At 43.8% G+C, this 25,048-nt stretch overlaps 1 protein-coding gene across 1 annotated transcript in view; it reads right to left on the bottom strand.

Moving 5' to 3' along the window:
- Window positions 1-4,965: 4,965 nt before the first annotated feature.
- LOC119176958 (nose resistant to fluoxetine protein 6-like) overlaps window positions 4,966-25,048 on the bottom strand; it is a 37,475-nt gene continuing 17,392 nt past the window's right edge. Inside the window, exons 8-15 of the mRNA XM_037428292.2 lie at window positions 21,700-21,786; window positions 21,429-21,591; window positions 19,845-19,927; window positions 19,373-19,495; window positions 16,431-16,551; window positions 8,015-8,204; window positions 7,188-7,330; window positions 4,966-5,416 (exon numbers count right to left, since the gene is read on the bottom strand). Coding sequence (XP_037284189.2) covers window positions 5,117-5,416; window positions 7,188-7,330; window positions 8,015-8,204; window positions 16,431-16,551; window positions 19,373-19,495; window positions 19,845-19,927; window positions 21,429-21,591; window positions 21,700-21,786 — 1,210 coding nt within the window. The 3' untranslated portion in view covers window positions 4,966-5,116. The remainder of the gene's footprint in view (window positions 5,417-7,187; window positions 7,331-8,014; window positions 8,205-16,430; window positions 16,552-19,372; window positions 19,496-19,844; window positions 19,928-21,428; window positions 21,592-21,699; window positions 21,787-25,048) is intronic.

Here is a 25,048-nt window from a genome sequence, read left to right as displayed (position 1 = left end):
GACGAGCTTCCATATCTTGCGTATTGCAAAGAGCCTCTTTGTTTAGACATGCACAGTCTACCTGCCTCTTACTGGGGCTCACACTTGTACTTTCTGCTCCCCGACAAGCCGTTGGATGCACCACTAGAGCTTTCGCCCAACCATGACCAAAACAAAGGCCCTTGAAAAGCATATGCGAGTCATTCGAATAATAGGGGTCATGCTTTGGCAGATTTTGTGACACGGCAGCATCATTTTTGGGCAGTCTGAACAGTCCCTGACTTCCTACGTGGGCTGAAAGTAAACGCATCGTTTTCATTTCCGCTTCTTGAGACTCCAATGTCTCGTCATCCACGCATTTATTGTGTTTAGCACCAGATCATCAGCTCTTTCTATTACAGCAATTTCGCTGCTGTCCACCAAAGCGAGAACACTCTTACGCCTTAAGCAGCTGATCGAAATGGGACTAGGCTCTTGGCAATGGTAGCCTACCACCGGCTTTCTAGCCTTCCATGCCTTCTGTCTCTCTTTTGCTTTGCGAAGCGCCTCCGCTTCTAATGCCCTCTGGCGAACCTCATCTAGCCCTGCGTGAAAGGCAGCTTTGCAGCGCTCCTCGCTCTCCAACTTCTGCTGTCTTCTCGCTTCACGTACTTTTTCAGACTCTTGTCTTACTGCCTCAAGATCTCATTCTAAGGCCGCCTTCACACTGAGCATTCCGGCCGCCGAAAGTGCTCCGAATCCGGTTCGGTGGCGGTGAGATCCGCCGAAAGGGCCCTCTCCGCGCCGATCGCTCTCAGACCGATTTTTGCGGCGTCTGCCCCCGAATCGGTCACCGCGGACCATTAGGAGCGCTAGTCAAGGAATTTTGAAAAATGGCGCCAAGCCCTACTCACTTTTTATGCAGCAGTGCACGTAACTGAATGTTGAAACCAACGGGAGTTTAACCTACTCTGTGCCTACTTCGCCTCCGTATTTCGTGAAAGAGGTGACCGAGCTTGCTGTTGGCGTGACCGAGCTTGTTGCGGTCTTGCAGAGCAAAACGAACCCACCAACGCCGCTGGCGTCGGTGCTTTTTCTGCTCTTCGTGCATTACAAGACAGCCACTTGCCAGCAAAGTAAGCAGTAGTGTCTTTTCTTGCTTCTTGCGTACGAGAATCGTCGAAGTATACACCACCGGATAGCGTAGTAGCGTTTGCGAGCCGTGACAACAACCGGGTAACAGCGCATCCATCCCGCGTTCGCCCCGTAGTAGATGGCATATTCGGCGGCGCGGGGCGCGTCCAGTGCGAACGACGCTGCGTTTCGGCGGCAGGGGAATTTCGCTCGCTGTAGAAAGCGGATGTTTCAGTGTGAACTAGGCATAACGCTTGCATCTATTCTTCATGTTGTTCCTTCCTTTTTTTCCCTCTAATTCATCTTTTCGCTGTTTTTTCTCTCTCTGGTTTCTCCTCTTGCTTCCTCTTTGCTTTCTTCAATTTCTTTTCTCCGACTTTCTCTCTTTTTCGTTTTCTCTCACTCTTCGCTTTTTGCTTCCTCTAATTCTTGTTCGCTGTCTTGCTGGTCGGTAAGAATTTAGTTTCTGTAGTATTCAATATCTTGATGTTCACTTTCAATGATTATTTTACGGATTTTAGATTCAGGCGTATCATCAATTACTTCTATGTCGAGCTCATAAAACAACTCCAGCAGACTATCTCTTGTATCTCGTCAAGTCCATGGTGACCTCCTTGCTTGGGCTAAGCTCTGGCAAACCACAAACCAACCAACGTTTCGATTTGGGGCCTCTACTTTATGCTTGTTTCTCCTTTACAGATTTCCTCAATGACCTCCTTCAGCTCCACGATCTCCTCGTCATCTCTGTCACTTGTCTCTATTGCCTCGAAGACTTCCGCCTTCATTGGGTATTTTTTACAATCAATCTCTAATTCCCTGCTTTGGCATCTAGGTCTAATACGCACAACTTTCCAAGCCTGGCTGCTACTGCTTTGCCGACCAGTTTCTCAAGGAATAGTGTTGAAGCAAGGTTACCGTGAACAGGCTTCCGACACTTTTGTTACTAGAAAGAGCCACGTTAAGCCTGGCAATTCTCAAGGAGAAAAGCTCGTGCACTCACCAAGCCTGAGTAGAATTCCTGCGCAGATCATCTGCCCGCTGCTATCCACTGTTGCGACTGGGGATCTTCGTCGTGACCCGGAGCCATCCAAGGGTCAAGGGAAGACGAACCAAGGAGATGAAGCTGAAGACTGGAACGTTTGTTTACAGTATTTACATGATTAGGTAACGTGATTGATTGATTTGTGGGGTTTAACGTCCCAAAACCACCATTTGATTGTGAGAGACGCCGTAGTGGAGGGCTCCGGAAATTTTGACCACCTGGGGTTCTTTAACGTGCACCCAAATCTGAGTACTAGGTAACGTGATACTACGTGACAAAAAGGAAAAAAAAGTACATTCAAACGTCTCTGCGCTTGAGTTTTATACATTCTGTCTTCTCAAGATTCTCTTCAAAGGAACACAATTGAGTCTAGGACCCTTCAATGGGATCACCATCTTCCACTGCGCTCACAAAGAGGCAAAGCCACAAACTCCTCCCAGGAAAGGGGGAAAGGCACGCGCAGTTTTTCCCACAGGGATGGGGAAGTACACACAATATGCTAAGTGACAGCATGGCATCACTGGCATGGTGCGATTACCTGGAACTCTCCCCCCTCGTGCAGAATTGACCCATCCGGTTGGCTAGGTTCAACGTTGACTTATCAAGGAGGCATTGCTGCCGGACAGTTCGTGGTGCTGAGGAAATAAAGTCTCGAAAGACCCTAGGAATGGGAGAAACGTCAGCGAAGATGTTTCTCCGGCACTCGGCTCATTGTCAGGTGCATTCCAACAATTTCAGCAATGAAGAGGAAAACAGTCTTTCTAGGCAGCCCACACACAGTAAAACAGCCCATTCCATGTAATCAATCGGCCGTGTGGGCCCAAAGGGCTTGAAGCGAGCGGGCGCACCTAAAGAATTTGCTATGCTGTTATTTTCTAGGCCCTCAGGAAGTACGGCAAAGTCAAAATACTTCCACGCGTCCAAGCGGTGCTAGACACGGGGGCTGATCATAACAATACCCTTTGAAACGTTTGGCCGCTTACGTCATTGCTAGTGCTTATTTTTCAATCTGTAAATATTTGGTTTCGGCAGGCATCACCAAGCGTGGCGCAAAGCCAATGGGTTGTTTTTCGTTGGCTGATTTAACTTGCATCAATGCCGCCCCCAAAGCTAATGATGATGCATCGGCGTAAAGAATCATAGGGTACTTTGCATCATCGTTAGCCATGACGCCCGCCGGACAGATAACGTTTTTTAAGGTACGGCAGCATTCGCACTTGGGCTGGTCCCCACGTCCACTCAGACCTCTTCAAAAGTAAGTGAAGTAACGGCACTGTTTATGAAGTCATATCTGGTGTAAATTTTACCAGATGATTAGTCATACCGAGCAGTTGTCGAACGTCAGACACGTTGTTTGGCGTCGGCCGCTCTTTGATGGCCCAGACCTTTTCAGGGTCCGGGCTATTGTTTTTTGGCCCACGTTTGTGGGCGTGGATTCGAGTCCCACTTCTGACATCATGTCGTTTGGCGGCCTACCGCATTCGGCCATGAGCATTTGGGCCGGTTGCGAGAGGGCAAAAAAGGGACTGAGCAACTTCCCATGCACACGAGACAACGTCAACATTTATTCCATGCAACCAGCCTACATATATAGTAGACACTCATGTGACCAATGACGTTACGTACAAGCACGCACAAGTGTGGGCAAGAATGCCAAATATTGCGGACACTTCATCTAAATAAGCTGATCAGACAAGCGTGACGTTGACTGAAAGTCTGCTTTTTTTATGTTCGCTGAGTTACCATAAAAAAAAAGAAGATTGCATATGGGCGGCTCGCTATCGACACACGTACAACACTCCGTAAAACAGAGGTCACACCCTGGCATACGAATAACTGACTCTCAATAGCGAAATGTGACGCCACACCGTGTCGCTTTAGCCTACATTGGTGGCGGGTCTTTTCATTTTGTTACCCTTCGAAACTACTGTCCTGACGTGCTTTGACCTTTAGTGCTGCTAAGGTAGAAGAACAAAAGTCGTGCAACTGAGGAGCGCTTCTGGTACGTTTTCCCCCAATAAATGTGTATAAACAAGAGCTTAACGTGTTGCTTACGATCTATACGCTACTCCTCTTTCAGTCAAGACACTGCAAAGCAACGCTAGTTCGCATCAATACAAACAATCAATAACAGAGATGAGCTAGTGGATAGTCATTGAAAACTTCTCTGTTTTACCCGTGTTTGTACGACCACTTGTATAACAAAAAAAAAATAGTTCACCTTCTTACTTTAGCGACTTTAACAAACTCACAGAAAAACAATATATTACAGGTTAGAACACACTAACACACACAATTCACACAAAGTTCAGGTGGTGGGTCTTGTTATAGCCACCTTGAATATGGTATCACACTTGATTCGGCCAAACAGGAAAAGTAGTCTAGAAGTACTCTTTGCTCGGCTAGTCGGTTCATGTTTTTGTACAAGCCAACAATTTGTTTTGCACAACGAAATAACGAACGAAAGGGTACGGCTCTGTTGCACAAACTTTCGTCTGTTCGAAACAGTCGAAAGTTTGCACTCCCTCCTTCCCGTGTTATTTCGTGGGAAAAACAGTCGTATATGTGGCTTGTACAAGAAGAAAAGTTAGTTTCGTGATGGAATATTTACATTTGATTGATATTTTGATATTAACGGGTTAACGTCCCAAAACCACCAAATGAATATGAAAGACGCCATAGTGGAGTGCTCCGGGAATTTCCCCCATCTGGGATTCTTTAACGCGCACACAAATCTGAGCACACGGGCCTACAGCATTTTCGCCTCTATCGAAAATTCAGCCGCCGCAGCCGCGATTCAATCCCACGACCTGCGTGCCAGCAGCAGAGTATCTTAGCCACTAAACTATAGTGGCGGGGCGAATTATTTACATTTGCCTACTATATCGCGGGCTTTCGCGCTTGTTACTGGCCGCATTCACCCTCGCTTCATGTGGCAAGTGAAACCTCAGACTTCAATTAAAGCGGGTTTACACAATATTCTTAAAGATGACATGTAACAGTTTGGCCAACGATGATAAGCCCATTGTTGCTAATGTTGTTATTTTTGTTGCCGCTTTCCAGGTCAATGGCAGTCGGATCTTTTTGTGCGCTTTCTGTCGGGACAACGGACGTTTTGTCGTGCTGAGCGCCATTCAGGAGAGGCAGTTTCGGTTGCCGCTCCTTCCTTCCGGTGCCCATGAAGATTAGCTTGTCTAGCTGTGCTGTTGGAGCCTCGCACAGCACAAACATCAGGTATGTGAGGCAGTAGCTCCAAAGCAAGATTGCAAAGAACAGCGACACCTGCGTAGGACAATGACAACGGCAATGACTTTAGATTCGCATCAATACAGTGAATGATACGAAGGGGCGGGCTGAAAAAGGTGTCGTTCAGACAGCTTGACGAGGCCGCTGGCCCCCTCATTGGCGCTGAACAGCAGTGATGCAATAACAATAAACCAACATAATTCAGCACTATATATTACAACACATAAGTACAATAAGAACCACTATGTTTAACTTTCCGAAATTGCAATCATTTGCAGAGACAAAAGAAAAGAAAAAAGAAAAAGACCATATTATAATAGCATTGCCAACATGTGACCTGACTTCTTGTAGAAAGAAAAAAAAAGCATACACGTGCGCAAGATTTAGAAGTGAGAGGCATCAGAAGTATGTATTTCAAGAATTATCTGTCTTCAGTTCAAAATAACTCTGTATGGCTTTAAAAGACATGTTCTCTAACTAATCTTGGTAAATTATACCAGAAAGCATTTTATAAATATCAGTTTACTGCGTAGAGAATGAATATGGTTGAAGCTGTGCTAAGTATGAAGGGCGCAATTGCTCAAAACAGCTCGACCTTTTAGAATGACACCAGGAACATTAGGTGCTTACTATCCCCATGAAAATTAGAGGTAGATAAACAGGCATTTTAGCAAAGTTATGAGGTAATTACAATTTTATTACGACCAACCAGCAAAGACAGCTCAGAATCATTTTTGACCACCGAGGTTCTTAAACAAGCAAACAAAAAAGAAAAGACGCTTGAGTGTTTTGCAGTCCGTCCATTATCGGAATGTAGCCGAATCCGCACGCAGTCTCCAGCTTAATGACGCCACGGTAGTGCCGCAGCCTGCAGCTATAATGTGGCTCATTTTATATATACCAAGGACTGTCTACGGGGTCTACGTCTTTCAGAAAGCAAAACACATCGCCTTTTATTGATGTTGTGATGCCACTACTACTACACCCTAAAAAAATTGAGTATTTAGGAGTATTTATGCCATGCAACAATAATCGTCTGCTACTTCGCGTACTTTCCTCGCGTTATCAGCATGGTTATACGGTAGTGAGCGGTCACGAATGGCGTTCGCGTTATCAGTGTGACATAATATTCTTGATCGAACGCCGGGTTTTTAAGAAAACTGACGCGAGAAAGTTAAATGATGATTATTGTTGCGTGGCAGAGCTATACTCCCCAAATAGTCCATTTTTTTTATAGAGCGTTCTACTACTACTACTACTACTACTACTACTACTACTACTACTACTACTACTACTACACTACTCCTTCTCCTCTTCATCCTCCTCCTACTACTACACTACGACTGCTACTACTACTAGTAGTACTATACTACTGCTATACTACTAATACTGCTATTACAGCTACTGCGACTCCTCCTCCTCCTTCTCCTACTACTACTACGACTATTACTAAACTACTTTTACTATTAATATTATACTACTGCTATACTGCTCATACTGATATTGCAGCTACTGCTCCTCCTCCTACTACGACTAGTGATATACTACGATTACTACTACTATATTACTGCAATACAACTATTACTGCTATTACAGCTACTGCTACTCCTCTGCCGCCTCCTCTTCCTCCTCCTACTACTACTACAACTACAACTCTTCTTCCTGCTTCTCCTATTACTACAACTATAGGGCAGTTTTTCTTTAAGTGGTCGAAATGGCGCGATATGGTGATGTGCAATGCGCATTCACTCATGATTTTAAATTATTTTTCAGAGAACAAACAAACAAGCAGAATTTTTCTACTCACCAAAGTGAAGTGTGAGAATAAGATGCGTTCTCTGGAGATGTGCAGATACAAGATAATAAAAGGAGCATGGATCAAGTACACTCCGAATGTGAGCCTGCTCAGCGGTACGAAAGCATTCCAGGAGAGGAACTTATTAATGTATCCTGAAATGAAACAACGAACGGTTACACTGCATCAAATAGGAGGTTCGTGAATGAGACCAGCTTACTTTATGAAAACTTTCCAAGTATAAAACAACAGCATGTGATTCGTTTTGCTAACAGTGGCAATTATCGAGTCCCACCGAAATAAAGGCAATTAGTGAAAATGTAACCCATTTATATATATTCATTCTTTCACTGCAGCCATATTAAACATTGCCAATATGGCAACTATAGTGTTAGAAAACACATAAACGAGAAACATTTCTGGCATTTCATTGTGTGGTATAGAGAATTGGGAAGTTTTCGCACGAATGCGTTGGTTTCCTTTTGTACATAACCAAATCCTAACGCGTGATGAGCCCATCAGGATACAGTGCGATACAAAAGAGTTCGATGCTGTGAGTATGACCATAGTGGTGCGGATATTGTGCAAGCGTGTATTGTGGAGATATATTGTACGTACTTAGGCAGTGGGTTAAGTTGTCAAGTTTTGAGTGGGCAGAAAGTTTGAAACTTCTCTTTCAGATAAGCCTCAAACTAAAAAATGCAAATTTATGTTCCTTTAACATTGTCGCATTGTCGTTAACAACCGTTACGCTATCAGGAGAAACAATTTTAGCATTTGATGCTCTGTTGATCTTGCAATCATCAAGAAGCGTGCTTAAAATGGCAGAAACGTCTTGCCTCCTCGTCCCGTAGCGCATGTCAGCGTAATCCAGGTGAGAAACAGCGACCACAGTATTCGGTCGAAGAATGCCATACACATATTGCCGACCTCGGTGACTGGACGTCGGTGCCTGTACCAGGGTTCCTTGCCAAAGACACAACTACCACCAGCGGTGAGGGCGACAATCCAAATTAGTGCCTGTGTGATCTGGATTGAAAAAGAAAACAAATAAAACAAAGAGGTGCAATTATGTTGTAAAAAATTACGGCGCACAGTGTACACCAGTTAGAAAAGAAATAAATGAAATTATCATCATATTTTATTAGAGTAGCGGCTGAGCTTTGTCCCTGACTGACCTGCTACTCTGCACTGAAAAATGGAAGAAAGATAGATTTGATTGATATGTGGGGTTTAACGTCCCAAAACCACTATATGATTATGAGAGACGCCGTAGTGGAGGGCTCCGGAAATTTAAACCACCTGGGGTTCTTGAACGTGCACCAAAATCTGAGCACACGGGCCTACAACATTTCCGCCTCCATCGGAAATGCAGCCGCCGCAGCCGGGATTCGAACCCGCGCCCTGCGGGTCAGCAGCCGAATGGAAGAAAGATAGAGAGTTCAAGCAACGACGAGAGTGTACAGAAAGCTATGCATGTGTCCGTGTAATACGCATGCATATTCGGCCCATGCGCCTCCCCTGGGTCGCAATGGGCAGATGGAGGCCACGTGTAGTTCAAGAGCTCGGAGCATAGGCCACGTTCTGTTAACAATAGGATACCCCTTTGTTGCTACCAGAGCCTGCTCTTTTATGGCCCAAGAATATGTTACTTGGAAATAGGCCTGTAGTCCAAAGCTAGCGCAGGTTTAGTTATAGCGTACGTTTAATCAGATGCCGTCTGGTTTGCCACCAAACGAGTCTGGTTTGCCGCCTGGTAAATGAAATATCGCCAGACACGCACACACTACGATTTCCAAACACTATTCTACTGTCTTCCTTCAACACTAAACAAATATGAACTAGCCAACTACAACGTACGTCATCTTTCTAAAAAGACACTGTGCCAACTAACTTCACGAATACCAACCTAGTTTCTGTACTTGTTGAAAATGTGTGTTTCTTACTAAATTTTTATTCCTTTGCTTTATGCATTCCTATTTTTTTATTGCGAAAAGTGATAATTTTTGTTGATGCTGCTGCTGCTAGTATTGTTCGAGGATGTGGGACCTGTCAAGCTGCCTATATGCTATTTTTATCCCACCATCCTTGCTGTTTAGGCATGTTTTGTATCTATGTACCAATAAAGTTTACTTCACTTCAAACTTCAATAGCACGAAAAATCCCGTGGTTTCTTTTGAAAAAAAATTCCCCATGTAGTTATAGTAGACACTATAACGTGTGACTCTACTCGAACAAATCAAAATGCGGCCACCAACTTAACATCATTCAAGTTTATTAAATCAAGGTTAGTGGTGCGACGCCAAACATACAGATCAATCACTACCGGTGGGTCAGCCAAACAGAACAGAATGAGTAAATGCAAGTCGGCGCCTGAAACTCTGAGGTTGCATATGTCACTATTTTGGTTTTTCAAAGGCTCGCGTGCACGGTGATGTAACTAAGCCAAAGGAAAGAGCACGGGGTAAGCACAGCGTGAATGAAGGTCGATCTAGCCGTCACAGATAAAGTATTAGTGAACTAAAAAGTACAAAGCAATCATATAGATATTAACGCTATGGCGATAAAGAGCCCGTTTCGCAAAAATTTAGGCACAGATGTCAGCGTCGGTATCGTTACTTGTGAGCGAAACATCACCATCATGTCCGTAACCATCAAATTTAGAAAGATGCCAATAAATTAAATAACAAAAATTACCGGTTCCGAGTGAGGATCAAACCCAGGCAGTCTGCGTGGCAAGCAGGTGTTCTATCACAGAGGAACGAGATTTGTTGGAACTGGTTTGGGAAAAAACACTATATGAAAGTCAAGTAGTAGAAGGAGTCTCTGTATCCGGCAAGGCTATTGCATCACGACTGCGCATCGGACATGCGCAGATACTCACGGCGCGCTATCGTGCGCCTATATAATCAGTGACTGAATAAACCGATGCCACTTCTTGTTCTGGCCATCATGCTGAATCGTCGTCCTTGCTAGTTACATGGTATCAGAAGTGGCCACCGCGGACCGAAGCACGGCAGCAACGGCGCGGAATCGCCATGGACCTACTGAAGCCGCCGCAGCCATTGCGCCTATCGGGCAACTTGTCTGAAAATTGGAAGGGCTTCAAGCAAAGGTTCGAGCTTTTTCTGCAAGCAACGGCAGCCGAAAAGTCCCCGAGAAGTGACTCCTCGAAAGTGGCGCTCTTGCTGAGCTTCGTGGGAGACGAAGTGCTCGACATCTTCAACAACTTTCAGTATGGCCCCGGAGAAAGCAAGGAATGTTACGACACGGTCGTGCGGAAGTTGGACGCCTACTTCTCCGAGGTGAGCAATGAAATTCACGAAAGATATGTTTTTCGTACACGAAGCCAGGCGGAGAAAGAACCTTTTGAGAAGTTTGTGCGGTACTTAAAGAAGCAGGCGACACAGTGCAACTTTGGGGATCAGCACGATTCACTGATTAGAGACCAAATTGTGTTTGGTACGAACGACCCAAAGCTGCGTGAAAGAATGCTTGCCGAGAGAGGCCTGACGCTACTAAAAGCCGAGGAAATGTGTAAAGCGGCAGAAGCAGCGGCACTAAGGAGCCTAGTTTGGAATAGGAACGAAGACGGCATTGACGCAGTTTCAAGTGGCGAAACGGTGACGAAAAAACGGCAGCAGCGGAAAAAAAAGAAGAGTTGCGATAATCAAGATATTTGCTGCAGGAAGTGCAACCGCAAACATAAACCTAAGCAATGCCCCGCTTATGGTAAATTATGTCATTCTTGCCGCAAATACAACCACTTTGCAAGTTGTTGCCAGAAGTCTACCGCCGTTACCGAAGTAGCTAATCTCGTTGAGAATGACCTTGAGATTCTGGAAATTGGCTCCGAAAATTGCCGCAAGAAAGACTGGACAATCAAGGCTCGAGTAAATGGCAGAGAAGTGACGTTCAAAGTAGACACCGGTTCGCAGGCAAGCTTACTTCTATTTACAACGTACCGTAAGCTTGGATCCAAAGAAGCGTTGCAACCTACCGGGTCAGTGTTGCGCGCCTACAACGGGGGCGTTATTTCAAGTTATGGAACAACGTCACAGAAAGTGTCTGTCGGAACCACCGAGATATGCGTGAAATTCTTCATCGTAAAGAATGGGCGCCAAGCCATCCTTGGGCTCGATGCCAGTGAAGCGCTTGGATTGGTTTGACGTACGGTGGACGCTGTCAATGCCTCGTCTGAGTATGAACTTTTGAAAGATTTCGGGCACCTGTTCCAGGGCTCGGCTGCTTGAAAACGCAGTACAGAATGGTCCTGGATCCAGACGCGGTTCCGGTCGTTCAGCCTGCTCGCCGGGTCTCACTTGCACTTCAGGAACCTCTGAAGAAGGAACTACAGCGAATGATCCGGTGGGGCATCATCGTCAAAGAAAAATGAGCCAACCGACTGGGTAAGCGCTCTGGTACTGGTAAAAAAAAAAGACGGTGCTCTAAGGGTTTGCATGGACCCCAGAAGAGTGAACAAGTATATAAAGAGGCAGCATTTCTCTTTACCCAGACGCGAGGACTTGGAAGCACGGCTAACCGGTGCTACTTATTTTAGCTGTTTGGATGCAAACGCCGGCTTTTATCAGGTGCCCTTGGACAAAACATCAAAGATCTGTACGTTCTCGTCGCCTTTTGGCAGATACCGTTTTCTAAGGCTACCTTTTGGCATCTCATCTGCACCCGAGGTGTTTCAGCAGGCACTTTGTCAGGTATTTGACGGTCTGCCAGGCGTGCTGATATATATAGATGATATCCTGGTCTGGGGCTCAACGAAGGAAGACCATGATGAGCGCCTGGTAGCGGTCCTCAAAACTGCTGAAACAGCTGGATTAACGTTTAATCTGCACAAGTGCAAGTTTGGCGTAAAAGAACTGCGGTTTCTGGGTGATATAAGTGCGAACGGCATATACCCAAATCCAGGGCTCGTAAAAAGTTCGGTTTAAATTCCAGTGCCAACATGCAAGGCCGATGTTCAACGTATGCTTGGTGTGTTGAACTACTTTTGCAAGTTCGTGCCGCAGCTATCTGAAAGAACGGCCCTGTTAAGAACTCTTATCAAGGCCAGTTCTGAGTTTGAGTGGACAGGAAACCACGCCAAAGAGTGGAAAAGCGTCACGCGAATTCTGACCACCGCTCCCGTGCTCGCAATATTTGACCCACGACGGGAAACAAGGTTGTCTTGCGATGCATCGAAGGACGGCATCGGTGCCGCTCTTCTGCAACGTCACAATAACGAGTGGCGGCCCGTAGCTTACGCATCTCGAGTACTAAGGCAGAAAAACTGTACGCACAGATAGAAAACGAGGCCCTAGGAATTTGCTTTGGATGCGAAAATTTCACCAGTTCGTCTACGGCCAGAAAGTCACAATTGAAACGGACCACAAGCCACTCTTGTCAATTGCTCAAAAAGAAATTGGTGACATGCCACCTCGCCTTCAACGGTTCTTTTTGAGGTTGTTCAAGTATGATTTTGTTTTGCAGTATATTCCTGGGAAGCACCTTGTTCTTGCTGACATGTTGTCCCGGTCAACTGCTGACAACCAAGACGACTTCTGGCTGGGCCTGCTGGCCTACCGCTCTACCCCACTGGAGGACGCGCGATCCCCTGGTGCACTACTGCAAGAAAGGCGCCTTCGCGCCAACCTCCCGGACTTCAGTACGGTGACCGCAACCGACGTCAAAAAGCACAGCCAGGCCCAAGGGGGGAAGACCTTTGCCTCCTCTGCAGAAGGGTGACGTCGTGAGGCTCGGAGACGCTGCATGGTCTCGGAAAGCTCAAGTGGTGGGTTCGCCATATCCAAGGTCCTACCTTGTCAAAACGGAGGACCAGAAACTGTTAAGGCGCAACCGTCGTCACCTACTTCAAACTGGCGAACGATTCATCGAGGAAAGCGACGACGACATTGATACCAGCTCAGCGGACAACAACGTTGGTGGCCATCCGACAGTGGCAACTTCAACCTCGCCAGCCAATGGCCGACGTCTCGAAGTTCCGACGTCGGGCGACCCTTCGCCAGCTTTGAGAAGGTCGATTCGAACCGTGAAGCCACCACAGCGTCTTCATTATGACAGACTTTAACCAAGTTTATATCATTTTTGAAATGCCATGTACTTGCCACTGTTTCGGTGGGTCCGGCAAGGCTATTGCATCACGACTGCGCATCGGTCATGCGCAGATACTCACGGCGCGCTATCGTGCGCCTATATAATCAGTGACTGAATAAACCGATGCCACTTCTTGTTCTGGCCATCATGCTGTATCATCGTCCTTGCTAGTTAGTCTCCTTAACGCATTGCGTGCCATGAAGCGTGTAAGATCACGCCAGGCATCAAAAGATGTAAACTGAGCAACGTGCGGGTGCTTTAAGGCCCGCGCTTTATAATGCGCTCAGACATAATTAATCATCACCAGCCGCAGAACCATACAAAAATGGGAGAGTAGAACGCGACAGTGATATCCCGTCCCTTGTGCATTTAATTCAACGACTTAAAACATACTTTTTATTGTATGATGTTACTCGGGTAGTTTAAATTGTGGATTACTGCTGTGCATTCGATGAAGAGTAAAGTGGCTTGTGTCACTGATGCTTTCGCATATAGATGTATTCTGTGTAATGGGTAGCAAGCTTCGAACCATGAGCAATGCGCGGGAAATGTTTTCTAACTTGGTATGCACCACGTGGTTTCGAAGGAATATGCGAAGTAACGTGAGTGCCTTTTCAAATAAGTGCATGGCTTTAAAACACTAAGTTTTCATGATAACAGGCTATGAAGCGTGATGACAATGTACCCTTGCACTACGCAATATTACTGTGACATTACATGTTGTATTGGAAAACTTGTATAGAGAACGTGTGTTTGTAAAGCATGATAGTTACTCTCACTGCATTTCTAAGTAGAGGAAGCTATTTTCGCTTGATTTTTAATCAGACGCAGTGGTTGTGTGGTGTAACACTGGCTTACCATGCGAAGGGCTCGGGTTTGATACTGTCTCAGACCTAGGAATTTTCATTTTTAAAAATTTCGAATCTAGCTAAATTTTTGGTCACGTAAACATGAAAATTTTTCGCTGAGAACCAATAATGCTGACGCCAACACCAGAATTTCTGCGAAACGAGTTCTCTAAAGGGGTACTCACCACCCCACGTTTGAAGACTAGGAGGTGATTTTCTCCTCTCCTTCATACACATGATGCATTCTTCTCACCCCTTAGTTCTTGCATGCACGTGAACAATATCAGCATTAAGAGCTAGAGCCTATCAAGGTTTTGCGCTTCTCCGATGCACGCTTTTATTGCTGTTTGCGCAGTTGTAAACACAAAAAATGAAGTTTTATCGGTTGATTTTGCACAACATTCATGCGAAACAAAGAACACAAAGGTGGCTGCATGGTAAAGCAGTGCAGGAGACAAATTTCATGTGATATTTCACGTATATCAACAAATCGAGAGCATGTACGCTGTAGACGTCACGCGAACTACTGTCTACGTCGCAGTATGCGCCAAGGAGGACGAAATATCAGGAAAGAATATCAATGCTACCTTGAAACCAATGACTGTGCGCTTAAAATTGGCCATTGTTATGGCAAATGTTACGAGGACAGTCATTCGTTTCCCTGCGGCACGGCTCAATCATGCACTGAGAACCGAAGCAGGTTAGCAGCCCAGAAGGTATGTGCATGAGGCCTGATTAGTCTGTCACGATCTACTGTTGAAGGCGGACCTGTAGTGCCTTCTATTTTTTTGTGTGTTCAAAAAAATTGCTCGTTAAGTCAGAATATCTCATAGGGTTTAAACATTGACAAGGTAGATGGAAACGGAAGTAACACAATGCTTCCAGAGATGCATAAATATTGTCATATGTCTGGGAGCCGAGCAACCAAAGAAGGTGATCGCAATATGGAACGCGAAAACGAAAAATTGTGTATATAAACCATCCGCCGTACTTTATAATATTTGTTCCGGTGATACTTTGAACATCGTTAACACGTTTTCATTGGACTCGCAAAATCTACGCGTTTCGTGTAGTTCAATCTGCCAAGCCAGTGGAACTATGTTTGCGATTAAGGTAAATGAAATAAAGTGACGAATCCTATAATAGTAATGTATGTTAGCTGATCCCTCGAATAACATGTAATGAGTATGCTGACAACGCTCTAACTCCACGTTTTCACATTCGTAACATCCACGCGACTATTATATTTAGAGAAGCGGCTTTTTCATAAGCAAGACGAGAAACTATAACTCTAAACTTGCTTAAAACGTCAGATGTGTGTGTGTGTGTGTTCAGCAGCGGATGTACCCAGAGGCAAGGTACAGAACACGTATGTGACAGTGGTAGTCCAATCAAATCGAACATGCACAGTATAGCCCTGAAACTACGTGGGCACTTTTATTTTTTGACCGTGTAACCAAAATTAGCTCTTCGTCAAGACTTACATAAAAGTGAGTGGTACTGTATACTAATGAAATACGAAGCCTTGATTTTCCGTGCAGCTATATGTGCAGAACACGAAAAGCAAGGAACAAAAAAAGGAGAAATGATTGAGCAATGATTGGTCAGCACAATACATGTACACAAATGAGGAAATATAATGTTGCAAATACGCGAAGCAACATCGCACAGCACTTTCATATACCAGATGCTCTTACTATCGAAATTGTACCATGATCTACCTTCGTCAAAGAAAAGGTCGGTATGCTTCCTTGTTGCAGAGAGCGTAGGGGCAACACTAACGGTGCGAGGAAAAAACAACAACAAAAAAAGCCCTTCCGATAATCTTGAAAGTGGGCAAAAAAAAAAAGAGACCAAGAACAGAGCAGTCTCTTCTGAGTCCACCGTCACCATTCTTTCATGAAAATACCTTGCGTGTTCTACCTGCAGCTTAGTATAAGTATAGCCGTATTAGCATTACTCGTCATTCACATCGAAATGGACACTCCGTGCTGTTTTACTAATTTACGTTGGTGACTGCACGTTTGTTCATGCTGGGTGTGTTTTCTGTGGAGTGGTCAGACATAAGGACCTCTATTCGAAACGAAGTTTTTTTTTCGTATTGGAAAACTGTTCTGAAAAGTAACTGCCAGACAAACGCAATGTCGCACATATTGTTGAAGGCAGCCAGTCGATGCAGTGATTATTTACGAAGACAGACGTCTTTTCTCTTTGAATGAGGTCCTAAACGTTAGTGAGGTCAAAGAAGCAGAAATCAGGAAACGGATGTGCATTTCACAAAGCTTTTTGCTCTTACCTTAGACATTTTGACATCCCTGAAGCTTTGCAGCAAGTAGAACGCAATGCAGCCCGAAAAGTAGCACACGCCGTGATAGAAAGGTAGGAGGTAGTAGTCATTCAATGTGTCTTCCAATATTCTGCAATATACAAATTTAATAAATGAAAAATTTTGTATATAGAAGAGAAGCCCATCAAATCCAACATATGAAGCATCTACCAGTGGCCTCACGCAATAAATGAAATAACCGGCTGTTCCAAAAAATGTGTCCGAAATCCTCAAAAATAAGGTAACTACGATATTTGCTCGCAGACTTCATCATTGATTTTTCTGCAACGGGAGTCGTCTTCAGATGTTTAAAGACATCATTGGAGGCAGTAATTAAGGAAGTCTAAAAAATCTTCTTTTCAATATATGGTACTAGGCGGTTAGGTAAAACTGAAGAATTGAAGTACTTCATGCAACTGACTTCACCTTTGAAGTTTCAAAAAAGTGGCCTCTAGTGCTTCTTGTGGCGCAATGAAATTAAACCAAAGTGACCACCGAAGCTGAAACCAAAGCACCCATAAGCCCACAATAAGCAGATGACCAGAACAGTGTTACGGTTTAAGACATTGAATACACAGACGCATGTGCTTCCCCATTCATCAACGTATGTGCGTCATGCTTGCTATTATTTCAAGCGCAGCCCGCACACTCACATAGTCAAATCGGTTGATGACTGATAAATGAAGCTCAATAGTTCTGGATGTGTCAAATAAATATGGCTGTGGCACACATGAACATTTCGGTTTCAGTTTCTTTGCTGCATTATTTCACCTTGACTACTTCGTAATTATTACATCGCAACGACAAGCCACTTTTTCTAAATCTCAAAGCTGCAATGTTTTCTTCGTGTAAAGGGCTTTGATTCTCTCATTTTAATTAACCACAAATGTTTTTTAGTTGTAAAGATAATCAAGGTAAATTTAATAAATACTGTCTCGAATTATGTCTTTAGCCATCCTAAAATGTTTGCGGCTTAAAAAGAAGTAATTTGGAAGGCATTGCAACTGCAGCATTCTCCTGAACTTTGAGTATATTCGACACATTGCTTGAAACACTCAGTACATGATCTTGATTTCATTGTTGCAGAAGGTCCATGCATTGACAGATTGCAAGAATAGGCTAATGAAGGTAGTATTGGCATAGACAAGTTGGGCGGTTTAGGTTGGAAGAGTTCAGCGCAGCTCCTGCCCAAAATTTTTAATTTTGCATGTGTATATACACAAGCAAACATACAAAAAACACCAACATATATAAAAGACAGTTAAACAGCTTCCCCCTACCCCAACCCCCCGAGAACATGCTGTGCACTTCAGCGGCGTAGCCAGAAATATTTTCTGCTGGCTGCATCTATATAAAAGCGCTTTGACTTGAAGCATCACTTATGCAGACGAAGGGGGCACTCTACAGGTTTAGCAATAAGGTACTTTAAAGGGAAAAGTACGCGTTTCGAAGAGCGTTACTTAAGAAAACAAAATGGAGAGGTTTTAATAGAAAGTTGCCAATTTCATTCTTCCTTGGTCATGCAAAATTTTCCTTTTTCAGCATGAAACGTGTGGTATACAACAGAAAACATTTCGGGATAATGCACTCATGACTTAGCGTTTGAAATAAACAAGATCTGCACTTTGTTAGAGTGCCAAGTATTGTACACTAAACAGTGGAATAAGTAGAGACAGGCTCTCATTAGGCTACCTTCGTTTGTTTTATGTCTCTTAGTTGCTGGAGTTCGGTTTTTATGATTGAGGCCAAATGTTTCTGACGGTTCATTTTCTCCTTTTTTGATCATTAGGCAATGATCCCTGTGCGACAGCGACAAGTATTATTCTTGCAGAAACGTCGAAGAATGAGGGCGTGCTTAGTGGTATGTACTCGAAACAAGTACGCACCAAGTGGGTATGTTAAAGTTCTCTTTTATCGACTACCACAAGCAAGCTAAACTAGAAGCAATTTAATCAAATAAATACTGACCGATGATTACGATACTTCCCGATGCGATTTCTGAGTGCAGACTCAAGTTGGGGCAAGGCCACCTGTGTTGGAAGTTTCGGCTTTCGGAGAGGTATCAACTAAGCCAGAAATTTAATTTTGTGAAGTAGGGCCACATCCACTACGCCATTACTGCGGATAAGCGAAGTACCCGCTACACATTAGTAAGCTGTTACGCGCTCCTTTTTGATGCCTCACGTGGCTGATGACGACGAAGAATTGTGGCTGAGCACTTTGCAGTTGGTGGGAAAGATTAAAGTACACACTCGCTGCGAAATAAGCATTGTGTAATTTTTGTTTATTATTTTATTCTTCTGCCATACTACAATACACAGGACAAAGCGATTTCTCACCTGATATGACGGCTTTATTGAGCTTTTCTTTTTCGCAAATGAGTTTTGAGCTCATTTAGTAGAATACTCGACAGGCGTAAAGACGGCCCACGTTCAAATCATATTCTCTAAACATCAAATGCACAAGCTGTCTGCAGGAATTCATTGTTTTGTTATGCTGAGCAAATATAAGATCACTAGTTCTATTTTGTCGGTTACAATGTTATGTCACTTTAGCCTGGTTGTCTCTGCTATGTCCCGGAATTGTACAATTTTTGTGAAGTGTAAACCACGGGGGATAGCAGAAGAGTACTCGAGTTGAAAAGACACCCCATCTCGCTTTGATACTCGAGGAATCTGGTCATGTTAGAATTAGGTTAAGGAAGTTTGCGATATACGTATCGACGTTGCAAAGAAGGAATGGAAATCAAAATGTATGAAGCAATGGTTTACGTACGCGCACGCACAGCTGCAACCCACTACCACCTTCTCCTTTTAGTACACACACAGGCACACTTACACACGGACACAATCGAGATTGCTTTTTTGGCAGTGTTCTATCAAAAGGAAAGGAAATTTAAAATCATCGCTTACGACATTGATTCCGTGATCGCAATCACGAAAGGTGTGTTGTGGGTACCCCTGATCTGCCATGCTGAGAGTGAGCAACTTACTATAGAAAGCAAGGCGAACACAGCAATGGCCCAGCGTCGATGACTGTAATGAAAACAAGTAGAATAGAATGAAGTCACTTCTATAATTTTATTAACTTCTGTCTTGAAATTGTACAGCCTTTGCCGAAAGAAACAAAACCACTATGAGCTTGACTAGTGATTAGTCATGAATTCGGGGTGCCGGAACACGTGTAATGTACTGGAACGCGATCTAGAGTGAGGTAAGCCTTCGCCTCCTTCACTGAGCTCCTAAGGAAATGAGATACTTTAGACGGTTCTCTAGACATCCTGAAAGCAGTTGATCTTACATGCTGGGTTGCATAGTTTATTTCTAACAAAGGCAGTACCTGTGTTAATAGCAATGGTTGTATGACTGTTTTAGTAAGACATACTTTTTCAAGATGATGGCAATCGGTAGGCTCACAAGAAAGTACTGGAAGTCGACTGAAAGGTACCACAGGTGTACCAGTATGGACTGTAAAGGTAGAAAGCAAAACATTATGAGCTGTTGAACAAAAAGTGCACTTTCGAGAAGCTATAAAAAGACGAAATTTTCCGTTTGAGCACTTTAGTGTGATAGACAATTCTATTGCGTACTGGAAACGTTCGGTGCGAGACAAGAACTAAATATTCAGTGTCAGCAATTACATGTTAGAAGCCGCAAGCATTTACTGCACTGGAATAACTGCACTCAGGTGCACTCAGACTTTTGTGCCATGTTACGTTGGTTTTTTTAGATTGACATGGCTAAAGTTCCTTTTTCGTGACAGGAAAGGCAAACTATTGCCCTCGTGGTATATATAGCGTGTGCGAAAAATGTTCTTGCTTGTGATCAGTTCACAATACAACCAATGCAACCTTTCGACAAGAAGAGTAAGACGACTTTTGGGTTCACCTGGGACAAAAGTATCGCTGAGAAGGAGATGAACTGCATAAGCCTATGTCGCTATTGATCATGCTGACCCACATTTTATCAACATTGCACCGAGAGTATGAGACACTACCAAATTTTTGTTATTTTTACTAGTCTGTTTCATGATTTTTACTCATGAATAGCTCCTCTGCTTCCTCTAACTTTTAATATAAAACCCGATAGAGCTCTAATTGACGGTGGCGTTCATCAAAAAGCTGGTGTACTGAAAAATTTTATTAGCCCTGTTTCAATAACTTTTTGCAGGCAAAGGGTCAGAAGCTTGTCATTGTGATATATAGGTTCACTGCTAAACCTCTGCTAAAGCAATGCAAAGCTGTATACATGAACAAAATTGTCTGTCGAGTGAAAAACAGGTACTTGTGCCTCGACTAATTACTACAGAAAACCTCCTTGTTTAACACAGAAGTAAATTCATGGCGAAATCTATACTATGTTGTACGGTTCTTGGGCACTTCATCTTCCTTTTTCTATTAGCTGTTCTTGAATGGGTAGGTTCATTTGGTGAAAAAAAAAAGAATAATAAAACGAGAAACAGAACGTCATTCCTCATACTGTCAATAGCCCCAGGGACACAGGCTGACTGACAAACGGGTATCTTCAGCACATCTGACTGTGAGGAGTTAAATGTATAAGAATGTTGTAAGTGCCGCATTAAGAAAAAAAAACAGAAAATTATCGTCAGCCACCTTGTATTTGTCTTGTAAGCACTTCACATCATAGCAGCGGGCCCTTCAGCAATCGGGCTCACCTCTGTTGCAACATTAGCGGTCTTCGTGATTCTATCTCTAGAGGCGTTTGAATTTTTTGTCGCGTTTCTTGCAAATTATCTGCTTACTACATATACCAAGTATGAATGAAGCTTTACAAGTTACGATAACTGCTACGGCTTTTTGCCTCCGTTTCAATTCTGATATCAGCCATATCTTGAATATCAACCTACGCGCAAATGTCAGCTTGTTTCTGTCGTTATCTTTAAGACAAGTTATGATACATTGAGGTTCAGTTAATAATAAGAATGCACAATAAGGTTTTCACTACTTACGAAAGCTTTTATCTTGTAGTTTTGAATCTGAAGTAGTATGGCAAGCCAAAGCTGGTTCATTTCGTCGTAGAACTTCTCAAAATAGGTCCTTGCGTCAGGCCCCGATGTAAGCACGGGGAGCAAGTACATGCACATGAGAACGAAGAATACCGGCACCATAGTCCTGTGAAAATAAACGTTGTCGAAAAAACGGCGTAAGAATATCTCGCAATGTGAATTGGCACAACACCGTCCGCGAAATTCTCACACTAAGCAGAAAAGCAGGGCTTACCTTATAAACCGTCGTATCACCGCAAATATGAGCACGACAAAGGCAGGTTTCTTCTGTTTTGATACTGTGTAGCACATTAGGAACGCACTGCAACAAAAAAAAACATGGAAACATTTTTAATGAACAAATTATTTCGATGATTACACATCCATGTCATGTTTATTGCCAACACGAATACTCGGCGCCTTGCCCTCATTTAACAATGAGGACAAAGTATTTGTCTAATTCTCTGCGTTTGCTTTAAAATCACCATGATTTGTTTATTTCATAATTGTTTCATAATAAATACCACTCTTGTGAAGAATCACGTCTATATGCAAAAACAGACAATACGGATGGAGAGAGATTGCGAAAGGCAGTAAGAAAAAGGCAAGTATGTAAATCAGCCTAAGCCTAGTCAAATATCAAGCCGTGAATGGAGTAAACGGGTGCTTATTAATGATTATATATGATGAGAGATGTTCACACATTATGCGGATGCACACATAAGTCTTAAAAGCGTACAAGACCGTATTGGTCTGACTTGAAGGATGAAGCTCCTCCAAGGACGTGCATATAAACTATTCAAAATTATGCGTCCTAAAAAAACTGAGCTAAAAAAAAATTGCCCGCAGCTTCCCTCGGGGGAACACTGAGGAGGATGCGGACCATATAATTGGTTAACGGGGTGTTAAAGTGCGACTTACTTGGGTCGATGGCTAAATTGGTTAACGTGGTTGTGAAATGGGGTGTTAAATTGCGACTTACTTGGGTCGATGGCTAAATTGGTTAACGTGGTTGTAGGAGGGGGTGTTAAATGAGTGAACACGTACACACGTATGCGAAAGGGCGGCGCTGGTCGAAGGGACGTCGATCATTGTGTTTGTGGATTCGTTGGAATTCACTTCACCGCGACCTTGGACGTCGACGCGCCGTACAAACCAACCGACGAGCGGCAACTGAGCGAGCGAGCGCCGACCTTGAGTATATATACAGCACGACGGCGCATGCACTGTCAGCTGTTGAATGTTCTCGAAGCGCGACGCCACATGCGCGTCCACTGGAGAATCAGGAGAATTGTAGATGTCGAACGCGGTGTGTAGAGGAGGAAGGGTGCACAGATGGTGGAGGAGTGAAGCGCGCGCGGTGTGTAGAGGAGGAAGGGATGCACAGATGGTGGAAGAGTGGGCGACGGCGCGACGGCGCATGTGCGCGCGTCAGCTGTCGAATGTTCGAGAAGCGGTGCGGACGGCGCGGACGGCGCACTACAAGGCGCGAGTATAAGATGCTTCCGCATCTAAAATAAAAAAATGATTTGCCGTAACGTGTGCTTGCCCATTTTTAGGTCTATCTTCTTTTAGGTCACGCGTAACAACAAAGGGACCTAATTTGTTGGAATGTGTGGTGAAGGGTAACATTACGCATATTGCAAATACTACCACGCTAGACGCTTTGGTTCCAAGTAAAAGACATGCTGATGTCTGGTGATGCCAGCTACTGCTGTTCTTATAAATGAAATAGGTGAAATACTGCAAAAAAGATCAAAGCGATTGATAGAAAACTAATAGTATAGTGGCAAAATATGTAATTATAACATATAAACGCACATACAACAGCAACACATAAAAACAAAAAGCTTTTATGCTTCTAGAAAGTACAGTGGTTTTTCTGAATGTACAAATGATATCTTTAAAATGTACTTTCACAGGAACTGCCGCATCACTATGTTGTGCATATATATGCATTTCACGTAATAAGGCCAGGTTAATGAGATAACCCTGCACAATTGAATCAGCAGTCATCTTGATGACTTAATTTTTTGTTCCCGTTGTTTGAATAAAAAAAGTAAGCATCATCTTGTCCAGTTCTTGCTGTTTTCTAAAAGTTCAAAAGATTGCCATCATAAAATAAAGAAAGGTCATTTTCGTGATACAACAGGCGTGTAGTACCTGTAACATGTTTTTTTTAAGAGCAAGAGGCAGAAAGAGAGAGAAGACCGGGTATTTTCAACGACATGGCCAACCGGATACTCTCACATAGAAAAAGGGGCTTGTTGTTAGACGACTCCAAAAAGTTGATTTGCCTAAAAAAGATGACCGATATCACTTTTTCTTAAAGTACAAACAAGTGAAGTGAGCATGTATGCCTATTTTTAAAACTAGGCTTGTAGGCGCTTTATTTGCATATTATATTTTTTGTATTTTTGTGGCTATTAACGTCAATAAATTGTATACGCATAATTTGAGACAGAAGAGCACTGCCTTTGGAGAAAAAAAAATGATTCCGTGTTTCGATCGCTGCGAATGTTATGCCCAAACCTTGCATGAAAAATTTAGAAATTCTTAAGCTCCTCCAGTTAGGCAGGCTCTTGGTGCTGTTCCAGTGAAAACGCAGATATCAACCCCGTCAAGTGCGGTGATTCATCAGACGACCGCTTCGTGTCTGTGAGTAGTCGGAAAGCCAAAAGGAGGCCTATGAAAGCGTCATCGCCCACGAGTACGTCAACCGTAAAGTCAAGAAGTGAACACTGGCCTCATATCATCTTCTTCATGCCCGGGGATCCTTCTATCAGCCTTCAAATATTTAACTGGCAATATATCTCCGCTGTTTTTGAGAGAATAGCACAAAATGAAATCAATTAGGTCTGGCTAAATGCACGTAAGAACGTTTTAGTTGTCGACACAACGCAGGTAGATATGTAAGAAAAACTGCATGCGATGAGAAAGTCTGGAACAGTAAAAGTACACGCGTTCGAACTAATGGCTGGGGCCTGCACTGCAGGTCTCATCTGCGACGTTGACTGGGGCAATCCCAAATACGGATCTGCCCATTGTGATAAAACCAGTGTGTGGAGTGGTCACCACGCACGTATGTCACATTGGGAACAGCCGCTGCGTCAAGATGGCCTTCAAGAGTGACTCGATCTCTGCGCACCTCAAGGAGAGACATTTCCGGCATGTGGTATGGCAGTTCGTCCCAAATCCGCTTCAGTACTATGAATGTTTCAAGATGGGCATGTTCAGCGCGTCTGTGCAAACTCTACCGTATGCCCTTAGTGGGCGGAGTGCAGCAACTTTTACGAGCCAACTGTTGATGTACCCCAAAATCCACGTCAAGGAATGCGCAAAACTTAAAAAGTTGATATGCTAAATCAAATAACCAGAAATAACTCCACCCATATAGAAGAATAAGAGAAAATTTGGCGTCGGCGTCACCATCGACAGAAGGGCTAAGCAACAAAGGTGGTCATGCACCGCTTGAGTATACACCATCATACTTTTAGAAGAGAGCCGGAAAGCAGAAAACTGCTTCCATCGTTGAGACCTCTCCCCACTGAAGACTGGCCGGCGCTTACGAACGCACGGCCTTC

The sequence above is a fragment of the Rhipicephalus microplus genome, chromosome X (assembly GCF_043290135.1).
Source record: "Rhipicephalus microplus isolate Deutch F79 chromosome X, USDA_Rmic, whole genome shotgun sequence".
Lineage (NCBI taxonomy): Eukaryota > Metazoa > Arthropoda > Arachnida > Ixodida > Ixodidae > Rhipicephalus > Rhipicephalus microplus.
The sequence above is the reverse complement of the archived record's forward strand: the minus strand, read 5'-3'. Positions and strand labels throughout refer to the sequence as shown.